The following is a 16,122-nucleotide window of genomic DNA, read 5'->3' as shown; positions in this document are numbered from 1 at the left end:
AAGGCATTATCATTATAGTATTCTCATCTTATCTTATATGATACAGACGTTACTTCAAAAAAGATAATGATTATGTCCTACGCGTCATGCATTTAGTCATGCATGTTAACCAATGACCTAAACTTCGTCAAGTCACCGGTTTTCCTGGATAGCTCAGGCAACCCATTCCATGCTCTAATAGGGAAGCAGGGGCTTTTGTACAAATTTGTCCTAGCATATGGAACGAGGAGTGTGCCTTTATCTTTGTGTCTTTTTTGAGTATTTTATTAAATTTTGTTTTTGTATTTGAAGATTATGGTTCAGTGTTTTATGTATGATTGCTACTTAACTTTTAAGTCTTCTGTCCCGAAGGCTTTCTAAATTTAGTGATTTTACTAAAGGTGTTACTCTAGTCAAATGTGAATATTCGTTTCTTATGAAACGTCATTGTCATCATAATAAAGTATATAAGCACCACGTTTCGAAATTATTGTCTCTTCTTACTGAAAAACTAATCGTAAGATGGGAAAAAAAAAAGTTGACTGAAAAGTAGTGTGTGTGTGTGTGTGTGTGTGTGTGTGTGTGTGCGAGAAACCACATGTACAAGCTGGCGTCACGTGACAATACAACATGTAGCGCGAAAGATATGCGCCGCTGACAAATGACGTCATCGGCGGAGTGATCTCCAGAATGCCACCACGTGGCAAACGTGTCCGACATTCAATCGAGCGCCCGCCATTCAAACAAGTGCAGTCTAGACCAGAGGTTTTTATAAACAGTTTTTTTTTTTTCGTGTGTGTATCTTTTTTTTTTTTTTTCTTTTCAAAATGGCAACGTCGATGACGAGTCTCCATTGGGAGAAGGTGCGATGCCAGAGATCGAGAAGCTCTTCAGACTTTTAAAAAGATGTGACTCATAACAAAAACATCGTCGGCAAATACTGTCCAGATTTTTTTTTTTTTTTTTAAAGAACTCGCTTAAGGTACCCAGCAGTGGTCTAAGGCCACTGCAACCTAAGCGGCTCCAGTTGGCCCCGGACTTTCATAGGCCCCGCGCAAATTCTAGGTGTCACAAATTATAAAACATTATATCTTATATATAATAACAGGGTTTCCTTGGCCTTCTGATTTTCCAGGTCGTCCAAGAAATGTCCCGAAATTGCAATATACGAAAATGTCCTGGAAATCTGAAATTATTAAATAAAATCTCCTGAAAACTCATGAAAATCTACTGAAAAATACACAAAATTGTCTTTTTGGGGGTGTCAATCCTATGAATAATGAAAAAAAGGAATTGTCAGTTTTATTTAATAAAAAAAATGTATTGCAAAGACGAATGTATTTTATAATACAAAATCTTAATTTTGATATAATGATTATCCCTAGTCAGACTGGGCCCCGCACAATCAGTTTCGTATAGGCCCTGTTGGATTGTCTCCCTTTTGTTCTATGCGCCTATATAGTTATATTTTTTATTGATAAATAGACCTACCTACTCTAGATACCTGGTTCCCCCATAACAAGAGATGGGAGGATCACTAAAAGAGATAAAAACCCGTTTAAGATTGGCATCCGCTGCCATGAGCAAACTGTGGAAAATCTGGAAGAGTAACATCAGCTACCAAGTCAAATAAAAAATACTCTTCGTTAATTGGCGCAGTGAAAATAAATGGCTATGAAGAATGAACACTAAACGCCGAAGGGATAGAAGAACTGAAGTCTTTGAAATATAATTCTACTGACAATTGCTGGGTATCAGATACCAGGAAAAGAGAGTTTTGTGGCACTCACTGGCTGACAAAAAGGAGGTAACTCTTCAATACTTTTTAGGTGATATAGGAGAGGTGGAGGGTTCCTTTAATCTCAGAATGCGAAAAAAAAAAAGTTAATATGAACATGTTTGTGTGGCCAGTACAATGGTTTCACTTAAAGCAGGTGTTCATTTTATCTATAAATATACTTTAAATTTAGGCTGGATTATTTTTGCAACATTGACTCTACCTACGGGTGATCACGGTGGAGACACATTTAGAGACACATATCTAAAGACACACATATATGATTATACATCTGATGACACACATATGAAGACACACATTTCGGAGATGCACATCTGATGACACACACCTAGAGACACATTTTGTTTTGTTCGCTTCATAAGTTTCGGACGTTCTTTCAGACATGATGATGACGTCATACTCCAAACTTCCGGCAAGACGGCAAGGGATGGAGGCGGGGCACCGACTCGGGACCATCGAGGCGACAGCCCGAAGCGCATACCACACGATTAGGCCAGCCATCCATTTGGGAGACACCCGGAGACACATACTGGATGACGCTTATCTGGAGACCCTTAAAGATCGTCAAAGACCGAAATCAGGTGTAACACACGCTGAGTCTACGATGATATTGTGTGTCCAGAACAAGACGTTTGTCTTACTTTCAATAGTTTAAATAATCTTTGGTTTATCAGTATACAAGAAGCTATTGTACCTTTCAAACCGGCCTCCTCCCCCCCCCCATTCCACTCTTTAACTCCACCGCCTCCACCCCGCTACTTTAATATCGTCCCCCATCCTGTGTGGATCGTTCCGTCAATGCAAATGGCATAAAAGTTGGAGAAGGTTTGGCTGAGATAAGAAGGGCAGGTGCCTTAAATGTGTGTCAAAGCACACTACCGCACACACACACAATCATGTAAAAAAAAACACACACTAGCCAGACGTGTCAAGACGTCGCGAGACTGTGTGCTGTCTCAAATTACACATATGCTCACAGTCAGCAATTTCTTATACTTCCAACGTTAAAATAGTCCGTTAGCCCCGCCCCCCCCTTTTTTTTTCTACACACAGCACACACGGGAGTTAAGAATGACTTGAGATTCTGAGAGAGTCATGACAGTGTGACAAGTGGCAGTCAGTTTGCCACTGACTTCTACTGCTCTACATAACTAGACGTCGCACTGAGAGAGTTTAACCCAGAATTTGAGGACATTCCTGCGGTTTCAGCTTGGCTTGCAGTGGAAGACAAAATCTGGTGGTCTAATAATTTTAAGGTATATATATATACATACATACATATACATATGCAGACTATGTATGGTGGTTGCCCTATGTTTTTTGTCCCATGGGAAGTGGTGCAAAAATGTGGTCTCAAACTTGGTAATGGAATTATGAATAATAACTAAAATTTAAACTAAAAAAAGTGATGGTCTCGGAGTTTTCAGAGTGGTCTTTAACTAGTTAATGTTTGTTTTTATGTTTCATAAGTTCCTTCAAAACATCCCACAGGAGAGACAGGATTCGAACCCGAGACAATCGAGACCACCGAATGACATTTTTTTATTTCTTTAAATCTAAATCATTCTTTCTCTCTCTCCCTAGGACGTCCCCTCCAGTAAAAAAAAATAAAAAAATGTGACTGCCCAAGCGAAGACATAAGACAATTAGACAGAGGGTCGTCAATGAGCTCCTCGTGAAAGAATTCTCTGCCCTTTAGAAATATTAATATGTATAAGCTACCACTTTCATGCCTTTGGTTCTTCTGTTCCAGACATGACGAGGTGTGGCCAATACTAGTAGGGTTCCAAGTTGTCTTTTTTTTTTTTGTCTTTTAACAATGGGGGTATAATTACAAAAGAGGAAGGGGGGACAATCCAGAATTTAAAAAAATACATTAATTTCCATAGAGCTGTAGACAGACACGATGTTATCTCAGGCACTTTATAAAAGTTGACAGAAAAGAAACTACAATAGAATAAAGAGTCAAAATTCAAAAGACCGAAACAATATCAAAACAGTAACAATCTGTACATGCTTAGACACGTCACCGACATGCAATTAATATTAGTTAATGTTTAGAATAGTGCGAGGTAATGGACCTCATTCACCAATCGTAAACAAACAACATTTAGCCACGTGATAAAATTGATAAAACAATGAAAGAAACGTATCACGTGACAGCCTTTATGGATTGCGTAATTTGTATAGAAGAGAGAGAGAATCACGTGGCTAAATGTTGTTTGTATACGATTGGTGAATGAGGTCCATTAATACTAGTTAATGTTTAGAACAGTGCGAGGTAATTGTGAAGTTTAATGTCGGAAAATATTTTTTTTGTATTTTACGACATTCTTTACTGTCGCAGTCTGACACACAGCACGGCCAGATTTGGAGCACAACAAATTTTTTTTAGCGATTCCAAAGCTGCCAACTAAAAAAAAATGAGGCTTGTTTTTGCAGACGTAGAGTTGACCTTCACCTATCCCCTGGTCCTTACAGCACAACACATGATCTGACCTAAGTCCATATCCATTCCTCCGTCTTTCGTCATGCCTAGAGTTTCCCTTTTCAGACCTTGCGATCTATGGGGGCAGATGTTGTTAAGGTCTTCTGTTTCTTTGGCCAACGGTTAACGAGCAGGGTGTCATATACTGTCGGTCAAAAGAACAAATGGCGTGTAGATCACAGGGTCTGTCTCTTTTCCCAACAGACCTAGATTCTAGATCTAGAAGTAAATTTAACGGATACTGTAACGCGAGTCTATGTTTACCAGATCTTAGTCTGGAAACATGTTGGACAGTTTAATGAAACGCATTTTATAGCCGCTAACAGACTCGCTACTCAGCATTTATTATCTCCCCATATTACAGTCTGACCCTCATCAAAGCTCGTCTGTTTTTGATCCTAAATTACATTAGAGTCACGAGTGGAGCGCACAGAGGAGTTTCATTTAGGAGTTTTAAAAAAGAGTCCAATGACTTTAATACCTTTACTATCTTTTTTGTCTCTTTCTCTCTCTCAGCCTTCTTTCTCTTTTATTTCTTCTTTCTTCCTCCCTCTTTGTTCCCTCTCCTCTCACACATCTCTCTAACTCCCTCCCTCCCTACCTTGCGAAGCGCCTACCTCAACACATAGATATGCCGTCAGAGTCACTCACAGGTAGACATAGTTGGTCTTGTTTATGCTTTGTTTCTTTTACTCAACCGTGCATTAGTCAAACCAAGTCAAATTAGTCAGGGGTGTGTACAAAGGGGAGGGGGGGGGGTGCGCAGGCCAGGGGCGCGTGTGTGGCTGTATAGAGACCAGACCTGAAAGAACAGTTTGTTTTTGGTTTCCGCCATCTGGGGCGCTCGGGGACTTACATTGTATCTCAACACAGTGGGTTTTGGGGTGTGTTTTCAGGTGGTGAGCTTGTGTTGTTTGTGTGTTTTGCATGTGTGTGTGTGCGTGTGTGAGATGACGTATAATAATTAGATGTGTGTGTGTTTTAAGAGTTAGAAAAAAAAAAAAGAAGTATAGTTTGTGTCAGATTTATTAGAATAGAAATTGGTTCCTTTTTTTGGGGGGTGGGGGGGGAAAGGGGGGGGGGCTTACGGAAAATAACGGATGGGGGGGGGGGGGCGAACAGGGTGAAGTTATTGTACCAATAAAAGTATATGTTTGTTTTTGTAACAGATTTCACTTCTCTTATTCAAAAGATCCATATCTTTGATCACCTTAGCTCCGCCCATTAGCCTATACACCTGTATATCATGACACCATTAGCTAACACACCTGTAGCTATGACACCATTAGCCAATACACGTGTATATCATGACACCATTAGCTAACACACCTGTAGCTGTGACACCATTAGCTAACACACCTGTAGCTATGACACCATTAGCCAATACATCCGTATATCATGACACCATTAACTAACACACCTGTAGCTATGACACCATTAGCCAATACACCTGTATATCATAACACCATTATCCAATACATCTGTATATCATGACACCATTAGCTAACAAACCTGTAGCTATGACACCATTAACTAACACTCAAATAGCTATGACATTATTAGCTTACACACGTGCAGCTATGACACCTTTAGCTTACAAACATGTAGCTATAAACTCGCCTGTAGCCATAACACCTTTGGTCTCGAAGTTTCGCCACTTTTTAGCCACGACGCTATAACTAAGACACTAGTGGCTACATCCCCAGGTCCAGGTGACACTAGTGGCTACATCCCCATGTCCAGGTGACACTAGTGGCTACATCCCCAGGTCCAGGTGACACTAGTGGCTACATCCCCAGGTCCAGGTGACACTAGTGGCTACATCCCCAGGTCCAGGTGACACTAGTGGCTACATCCCCAGGTCCAGGTGACACTAGTGGCTACATCCCCAGGTCCAGGTAACACTAGTGGCTACATCCCCAGGACCGAGTAACACTAGTGGCTACATCCCCAGGTCCAGGTGACACTAGTGGCTACATCCCCAGGTCCAGGTGACACTAGTGGCTACATCCCCAGATCCAGGTGACACTAGTGGCTACATCCCCAGGTCCAGGTGACACTAGTGGCTACATCCCCAGGTCCAGGTGTCATAGTGGCTACATCCCCAGGTCCTGGTGTCACTAGTGGCTACATCCCCAGATCCAGGTGTCACTGGTGGCTACATCCCCAGGTCCAGGTGTCACTAGTGGCTACATCCCCAGATCCAGGTGTCACTAGTGGCTACATCCCCAGGTCCATGTGTCACTAGTGGCTACATCCCCAGATCCAGGTGTCACTAGTGGCTACATCCCCAGGTACAGGTGTCACTAGAGGCTACATCCCCAGGTCCAGGTGTCATAACTAAATCTTTCAATAAGTCCATCGCAGTTCTATTTTTATTTCTCATGTCATTTTTATAGGGACATTATCTTAATTGGGAGAATGGAAGCATCCTCGCCTCTGGAGGAGGGGGGCGGGAAGAACTGTAAATGAGCTTGTTTGAAGCAAAGAGTTTATTTTAAAAGATCATAAAGATGTGGATATCACCACGCAGAATATCGCTTCATCGCAGGTGAATTCAGCTACAGGTGAACTTGATTGGGGGGCGGGGGGAAGGTATTTCTGTTATAAAGATTTCAATCAACAAATAGTTTAACGCTGGAAGAAAGATGGAACATGTCGGAAGTGAAAGGGGCGACCGGGAGGGGAGAAATAGAAAAGAAAATTCGTTAAATAATAAAAATAAAAATAATGGAAACACAGAAACTGCCATTATTCTGTAAACAAAGATTTGTGACATTATGTAAACAGGTTGCCACCTTATTTTAAACATGTTGTCAAATTATGTAATCAGTTTGCGGCATTATTTAAACAGGCCTCACTGTGTGAGAAGCAGGTTGTAGCATTATATAAACAGGTTGTCACATTATGTTCACTGGTTGTCAAATTATGTAAACAGCTTGTCACATTTTGTTTACGGGTTGTCGCATTATGTAAACAGCTTGCGCGTATTATGTAGATATGTGCATAGGAACGCTGCAACCGGTTCAATGGGTGGGCACCTGTACGTTAGGTGGCAACCTGTACAATAGGTGATACTTAAACAAGAATGATAAAAATCTAGGTAAGACATGGACAATCACCTACACTCTTCTATTCACCTATGTTTTCAAGACAGTGAAGAATGGAGAAGGACGGTCGACGAATCGTGCATGGTGCCCCAATGATCCAACAGACTAGGGGATAGGTAAAGGTAAATCAGCAAGCCTCTATGCTGGATTATCATCAATTGTTAAATAAGTTATCTACATACATATGTTATATAGATGTGTACACTGTCACGTGTTTATTATGTTTGTTTGACTTGATGATATAAACTTGTGACATATGCAGGTTCGGAGGTGCCTTAATTATATTTCACACACTTTAATAAACAATGAAGTAACAGAGTGCTGATATGCTTTTATAGAGTTTAATTCTTTTAAACTCAAACTTGAAACAATAAATGTATGTACAAGCGATATATAAAGCAGATACAGGATACAGTAACAATGATCAATAAAATGAGTAACTATTTACTTTTAAACTAGCGACTTCTAGCTCTCTCTTTCTCTCTCTCTCTCTGTCCTCCCAAGCCACTACTACTCCTTGTATATCTTTCCTTAGGATAAAGAACCGTGACATCTCAATACCCTGTTGTTGTTTTTTAAATTTAACTTAAGTTAATTAAATTTCCCTGCTGTAGCCTCTCTCTGGCATCTAAGCGTGGTGACGCGTGACCTAATTAGAGCTAGGTAAAACTGTCCTCATTTTGTGAACAATGAGGTATCACTAGGTATGTATGATATAATCTTTGAAATACAACAGTTTTTTTTTTATGTAAATATAAACTGAATTTTATTAACTTTTCTTTGTTTGCATAGAAACAAATTTTGTTTTGACAACCAGCCGACGTTGGGGTGAACTCATCAAGCCGTTAGCTTCCAATGTACTCAGAAGAGTTCTGTGTATGTTTTATCAAGACTAGCGGAAGTTAATCGTACACATACACACATAAACATCTTTCTACGTTGTGTCAAAGGCTGGCGCCCTCCTCCAGCGCCCCCGCCGCCCGTCAACGTCAAGACAGTTGCACAAATACATGTCCAGAAGTTCTCTTTGGAAAGGCGTAGGGTAAACATTGGCAGAGGGGGGCGCACAAGAAAGTTGCGAAAGGGTGCAGGGGTAGACACATTTCGAACGAATCTTGTCTCGAGACATGACAATATCAGCAGACCTTGCAATGTTATTGCATTGTTCAAACAGGAAGTACGTCACACCACCAGATCACGTGTTCACCACATGCTGTTCCGCTTTCAACAATCAAGGAATCGGGAGAGAGAGAGAGGGGGTGGGGGGCGAGACGTTAAGTTGGTATAAAATGGAGTCATACATACACCTGGTTTGAAAAAAAAAAAGGGGGGGGGTTGGTTTGTCGTCTGATTCTTTAAAAAATATTTAATACTTATTTATTTCCCCACTGGAAGACACATATATTTACATAATTTAGAATAGATTTATCTAAACAAAGTGAGGATAGTGGGTCACGTGGTCTAGTGTTCGACATAAAACAAGATCGACTTGCAAGCTCAGCAGAAACAAGAATAATCTGACATCGGAGAAAGAACAAAGGGACTTTATTTTTTTATTTTTTTTTTAAGTGGCTCGATAAATTGAAAGTTGTTTAGCCACTGCGGGTGGCGTGCGACCGAGATGTGCGAACAATATGATCGCGGTCAAAGTCAAGGCCATTTATCTTCCACATCTGGTACAAACACACACAGTTTCACACACACACACACACACAGTTTCACACAATAGCACTACTGGCTACTGTAAAAAAAAAAACAACTTCTGATCACTACGCCGGAAGTCAAGTACCTATGTTTTCTTATTTACAGAAGGACGCTGGATTTTTTCGCTGTCGATATAAGAGTGGAATTTAAAAAAAATGATTTCTACATTTGTTTGCATTAAAAAAAAAAGGCTAAAGCAGAAAACATTCACGGTAACGCATCTTAAGAAAAGTAGGTCACTTAGTCACGTAGTCCAATCACTTGCTATTAAATCTACAATTAACGGAATCCCATTTATAACATCAGTCTTTCCTTTTATCTTCTTATCTTATAAGATACAGACGTTACTTCAAAAAAAGAAGATGATTACGTCCTACGCGTGTTCCTATGTCAATCTAATCATGCATTTTAATAAGTGACTGCCAAGTCATAGGTTTTTCTGTCTGATTCAAGCAGCCCACTTCATGCTCTAATAGCACTAGGGAAGATGAAGTATTTGTACAAATTGGTCCTAGCATATGGAACAGGAAATGGGCCTTTATCTTTGTGTCTTTCTGAGTATTTTATTAGGTTTTGTTTATGTATTTAAAAGTTATGGTTCAATGTTTATGCATAATTTATAATTTACTTTTGAGCCTTCTATCCTGAATGTCACTATATTTTAAGATTTTACTGAAGGTGTTACTTTAATCAAATGTGAATATTCCTTTCTAATGAACCTCACTGTTCTATTTTGTGTCTGTTCTAGTTTCTTAATGTCATCTTGCGTTGAGGTGTCCCAGACAGAGGATGCAAACCAAGGTTCACAAAATTCCAGATAATAAAACAGATCTAGTACGGATACCAGGATGGCTGCCTGGTTATGTGGTATGTGCTCCGGAGTGTCGTCAGGATGGTCCCCGGTTCGAGCCATGTCCGTTGCCATCCAGCCTGCAGAAGGTTTAAACTAGGACATAATATTCTTGATGTCTGCCGCAACTTCTTAGACTGACACTAGGTAATAAGACTTAAAAAAAAAACTAAAGGCGAAATAAGAAGGCTTAAAAAAACAACAACTAATGTCGTAACAATAAGCCTTACAAGCTAATGTCGTAATCCTAACCCTAAAAATCAATGTCGTAACGCTAACCCTGGCAGTATCTGAATATGCTAATGAGTTTTTCTCAGCCTTGAAGCGAAGGGTTTTATTTTTATTGTATTTAGTTTTCATTGAAAGGAATTTGTCAAGTCAGCGCTTTTCAAATTTAACTTTCGAATTTCTTCGGGAATTCCCATTCCCTTAAACACGCTTTAAAAAAAAAAAAAGGGGGGGGGGGCTGATTTGTAACGTGAATGGAGATTGTCGCAATGGCTACAGAAGCGCAATCGTCTGCTTTCTGTTTGTTACATTTTTGGCCCCATGTTCCTACATACGAGTGTAGCTCTCGTCCCTCCCTCCACGTCTGCTAACTAATCCCGCGAGTTGCTTACACCTGACGAGAAGGAAGAGACTGCATGAAAAACAAAAAAGTCCAGACTTCAAAAGTCAAAAACGAAAAAGAGTTCTTTTTATTTTCTTGGGGGGGGTGAGGGGGGGGGGGAAGGGGAAGGGGAGATTAAGTAAAGAAATTCTAACTGATGGGCAGAAAATAATAAGATTACATCAGACAATTTGTTTTTTTTTTTTAAAGGAAACTATTTCCAGAACATTATCCATTATCCAGAACATTATCTTATCTTATTAATTTAAGACGTTTCTTAAAACAAGAAGATGATTACCTCCTACACACGTATCCACCATGAGTTAGACGTGTTTGCTCATTAGAGATTTAAACTCTTCTAAGTCATTGGTTTTACAATTAGAGCCATCTCAGAGACTGATATGTTAGGTGTCGGCTCTCATCATCTTCATTATCTTCGTTACCATTATCATCACCAACGTCATCGTCATTATCATCAGTGGAGTGACTAGGAATTTGCCAGCATTTGGGGGCCTGGGGGGGGGGGCTTGACCTCTTTGGGGCCCCTGCATTTTGCGTAATATTTAATATAAAAAAACAAATTTGAACACTCAAGTTGGGTCCCCGGAGGATTTTCAAATTCTCCCCCTACCTTAGCTACGCCACTCATTATCATTATCAACATTATCATCAACATTATCATCAACATTATCATCAACATCTGACTTTACGTGGATGTGGGATTGAGGGGCTTGAGTCCTCTTTTCCAAAAGTCCTGGACAGAAACCCTTCGGTTGTGCGCATTGCACGTATCACCGTACATGCCTTAGATCACGTGACTTCCCAGACGTGTCCACGCGGAATTCAGCAAGTCTGGGACAGTTTGAAAAGAACACGGGGACCTCTGAATTCTAGATCTGTGGTGTCGATGCTGCGTCTCACGCCCAGACTCAACAGTTCTAGCTTGGATGACTTTGCATCAACGCATTCACGCCATCTTTCGTGGCCAAATAAATAAATATGTCGGATCGTATATGTTATCATTCTACACGTTTTAGAGGTGTCCTGTGGAAGGGGTAAAAAAAAAATGTGTGGCTGTCGTCATGATGTAGGTCTAGATCTTTGACATTTTTATATATATAAATAATTCGATCAACAGAAGCACAAGGATTATAGAGTTATGAAGACATGGAAGAGGAGATAGAGGGTGGGGGAGAAACGAATGTGTGTGGGGGAGAAACGAATGTGTGTGGGGGAGAGACGAACGTGTGTGGGGGGAGAGAAGAATGTTGTGGGGGGGGGAGGGAGAAACGAATGTGTGTGGGGGGGAAGACGAATGTGTGTGTGGGGAGAGACGAATTTGTGTGTGGGGAGAGACGAATGTGTGTGGGGGAGAGAAGAATGTTTGTGGGGGGGGGGTACGAGTGTGTGTGGGGGAGAGACGAATGTGTGTGGGGAAGAGACGAATGTGTGTGGGGGAGAGACGAATGTGTGTGGGAGGAGAGACGAATGTGTGTGGGAGGAGAGACGAATGTGTGTGGGAGGAGAGACGAATGTGTGTGGGAGGAGAGACGAATGTGTGTGGGAGGAGGGAGGAAAAAAGATCACACAACAAAAATTCTAAAACTCAAGGGGGATGATCAGGAAGAAGGTACTTAACTCTGCGTGCACATGTATTTTAAGCTCAACAAAGGTAAACCAGATTGCATGTTTTAAACACGAATTTAAACTAATAAAGCGATTTGATTAGATTTGTTAAGGCTGGCAGAGTCCTGGGCTTCACATCACGTGACAATTATGAGCGTAGGCGATGCACGGAACACGCAAACCTTTAAGGCGGATCAAATTTTGATTTCTTATATTTTTAGCATACCGATTTTACACACGCCAACATAATGATATAGAGAAAGAAAAGTAGATTAGATAATTCATTGATAGATTGATTGGTAAATAGGTAGACAGACAGACAGACAGACTGACAGACAGACAGACAGACAGACAGACAGATAAGATAAGATATATAGATAGATAGGCAAGCAGACAGAAAGATAGATAGATAGATAGATAGAAAGATAGATAGATAGATAGATAGATAGATAGATAGACAGACAGACAGACAGACATATAGATAGATAGATAGATAGATAGATAGATAGATAGATAGATAGATAGATAGATAGATAGATAGATAGATAGATAGGCAAACAGACAGACAGATATATAGATAGATAGATAGATAGGCAAACAGACAGACACATAGATAGACAGATAGATGAAGAGAATAAATCGACTGAGTGATGTGGTGAAGGAGATAGAGCACGAATCCTGGTTCCAATGTCTTCACCTGTATAATTTATCAACTAGCGCAAACAAATCTCATTCAGTCAGCTGAACAGCTTCGAAAGTTTTTTATTTTTTTTATATTTATATGACATCAAAGTAAAAGCAGTTTTTTTGCGATTCGTCGATTCCAGCTACATCATTTAGACCAGCGGTTCTCAACCTTTTATGCTCGGCGACCCCTTTTTTACAATCCCCCACTTAACCGCGACCCCCCCCCCTTCGCACACACACACAGCAATAGAAGAATAGACAATACCAATCCATTTATTCAATGGTCTTTGGCGACCCCTGGCAAATCGTCAATCGACCCCCCAAGGGGGTCGCGACCCACAGGTTGAGAACCCCTGATTTAGACTTATCAGATACGTTTCACCTTGTTTTTGTATTTACACGTGGAGAATGTCATTCAAGAAACATCAAAGACAAAGTTTGATTCTACAGCCATCAGCTGAAACAGAGCCTCTTTTTTTTTCCCCTCTACAACTGACGCTTTATTTATCTGAAAACAGCGGTTCCCAAACTAATTCAGTGCACTACAACTGCATCTTTTAACAGATACGAACGAGCTTCTCGGGGCCCTTCCCTTTTCAACCAATAATATCACTAAATATAAAAGTGTTTATCTCTCTTAGTGTTAAATAAAAGTGTTTTTCTCCCTCAGTGTTAAATAAAAGTGTTTTTCACTCTTAGTGTTAAAGGGTAAGATTTAACAATGAAGGTATTCTGCAAATCTCGGTGTCAGAAGTTCGCGAGAGCCTCTGATTTCCAGTGAACAAATTTCTGGGTTGAAAAGGTTAAAAGTATTAAATATAGAATCGTGGAGTTGCATTTCTGGCGCCTCGGCGTGGCATCGGGTCAGGAAAGGGAGGGGAATCAGACGATTGTTAACCTTTACACGCGCCCCAAATATAGAACGTGCAGAGGCGAGGCGCTCAAAAGCTCTGAAGCTGACCGGATGTTCTCGCGGGCTGAAGGATGAGCATAGCCGGAATTTGAGTAAACTCACTCACACACACGAAATCAGCACAATGTCCGACAAAGAGGTACCGGACACATGTACGCCCAAAGGAGGACAAAACAATAGAGGACATAAAAAAAAAAGATAAGACAATGCTTGACTAACAATGCGAAAGAAAAATCACTGATCTTCAGAAGCTCTGAGTAACAGGTTTCTTTAGAACTGCCCTGAAAATACGAAAGACGTTGTCGAAATTACATTCTGAAATCCGATTGAGTTCGAATATGCCTACTTGAACCAGATTAAATGGGCCTCACTCACCAAATGGAACGGCCACGTGATAATATTGATAAAACAACGAAAAAAACAAACTGTCACGTGATAACCATTGTTGATTAAAATTAGATCGTAATTTGTATAGAAGAGATAGAAAAACACGTGACTCAATGTTGTTTGATTACGATTGGTGAATTCAAGATTGATGGATAAAATGCAATTGAAGTTAACAATAGAACTAAAGCCAGGCATTTTCGCAATTAAGGCAAATGCCTGACGAACGTAGGACTCCAAAAAATGAGGACATGTCCTCCTTTTGTCGAATGTCTCGTAACCCTAGACAAACAAAAAAAAAAAAAAAAGCACAGGCAGAGATATTTGATCCAACGATCCACGTTCAGCCACCTACTTCTGCACTATATACCCCTCTTACAAGTCTAGCGTCACCTAACAAAGTCTGGGTTTTTAATACACTCAGATTATAGGTGTGAAGAAAAGCTTCATGTTTCAATAGTCAATGTCGAGTTGAAACAGAAGAGCCGTCTAGGAATGTGTTGGTGGGAATATCTAGTGACAGGGGTGACCAAACTATGGTTACCGATACTCGTGTGGCTCTAGAAGACAAGTAGAGCTAATAATTGAAAACTACGTCTAGTCAAATAAAATAAATAAAAGTAATTATTGTCTTTACGTTATTTTTTTTAATGAAATTATTTTATGCAAAACCATAGTACCATATTTTTCTAATGTTTTCTGAAGATTTAAAAAAAAATGTAAAATGATTTTATTTTGCATAACTCTGCAATATGTTAAATGGTGATTTGCAGTCGTTGTATTTTCATGGATGTCATGTAAATGTGCTCTTCTGCACCATCTCATAACGGAATACTGATCAGGTTAAAATAGCAAGCAATATGAATATAAAACAAAGAATACTATATAAAACAAAGCCTATTTAAGGAAATAACCGCTAATTACTGCCATTTATCTGAAAATTATAGGGTTTAGCTTCCTTTCTGCTATATAAAAAAAATCTTTTAATAAGTACTAAATGATCGATAATTTTTATTTTCGTATTGATTCGTGTATCGTTATCGACTATGAATAATCATGCTGAATTTCAACTTGATCCGAGAATGGGAACTGGGAGAAAAAAAAAGTGTCAAAACGTAATAAGCATTAAGTAGCATTTATTTCCCTTATTTCCATATCAAACAAAATAATTAATCACCAACAATTAATTAAGTAATTGGTTAATTTGTTTGATTCATGTCTTGTCAGGTTCAATGAATAATTGTGCGAAGTTTTAACATGATCCGAGAATGGGAAATGGTAGGGGGGGGGGGAAAGCGTTCAAATGTTGTACTAGACTGAGTGAGATGATGGAAGCTTTGTAAAAATATCCGTAAATTGTTCTTTACACGTCATTGGTATTAAGTGCGCCAAATTAGACCACACCCACTACCTGGTCAAGGGTCGTTTACATGTTAAACAACGTAGGACCGCGATTTCAGAGTTAGAAGAGAGAGAGAGAGACAGACAGACAGACAGATAGACAGACAGACAGACAGAGAGTTATCTTTGTACGTATAAACTTGTATTGGGTTGAATATTGTACAAAGCCAATTATGTAATAAAATATATAGTGCCTTAGATGACTGGAATAGAAAATAGAATGTATGAGTGTAATTGTGAAATATAATGTGCGATGTATTACATGACAAAGACAATTACGTAATAATTTAGGTATTAGATGACTTGAATAAAAAAATTTATAAACGTATGATAGACAAAGTTGTAGAATGCAACTTAGGCAGCACGTGAAAGCGGTGAGTATAGACACTTTTGACTTACCTGAGAAGCCGCTGTCTCGTTGTGACGATATCAAAGGAACTAATAGAAAAAGAAGTGCTAATCCAAAGTTGAGAGTGGTCCGACTTGACCAGGGCCACCTGGAAAGTAAAATACACAATTATTAGACCTACTCTTGAACAGACAGACGGACAGATAGACTACACACATTTAAC

At 39.8% G+C, this 16,122-nt stretch overlaps 1 protein-coding gene across 3 annotated transcripts in view; it reads right to left on the bottom strand.

Moving 5' to 3' along the window:
* LOC106079144 (collagen alpha-1(I) chain-like) overlaps positions 1 to 16,122 on the bottom strand; it is a 154,843-nt gene that overhangs the window by 83,881 nt on the left and 54,840 nt on the right. For all 3 annotated transcript variants that reach the window (XM_056014457.1, XM_056014458.1, XM_056014459.1), the window contains exon 2: positions 15,950 to 16,047. In XM_056014457.1, coding sequence (XP_055870432.1) covers positions 15,950 to 16,047 — 98 coding nt within the window. The remainder of the gene's footprint in view (positions 1 to 15,949; positions 16,048 to 16,122) is intronic.

Source organism: Biomphalaria glabrata, chromosome 16, assembly GCF_947242115.1.
Source record: "Biomphalaria glabrata chromosome 16, xgBioGlab47.1, whole genome shotgun sequence".
NCBI classification, from domain to species: Eukaryota; Metazoa; Mollusca; class Gastropoda; family Planorbidae; genus Biomphalaria; species Biomphalaria glabrata.
This window is presented reverse-complemented; position numbering and strand designations above follow the sequence as displayed.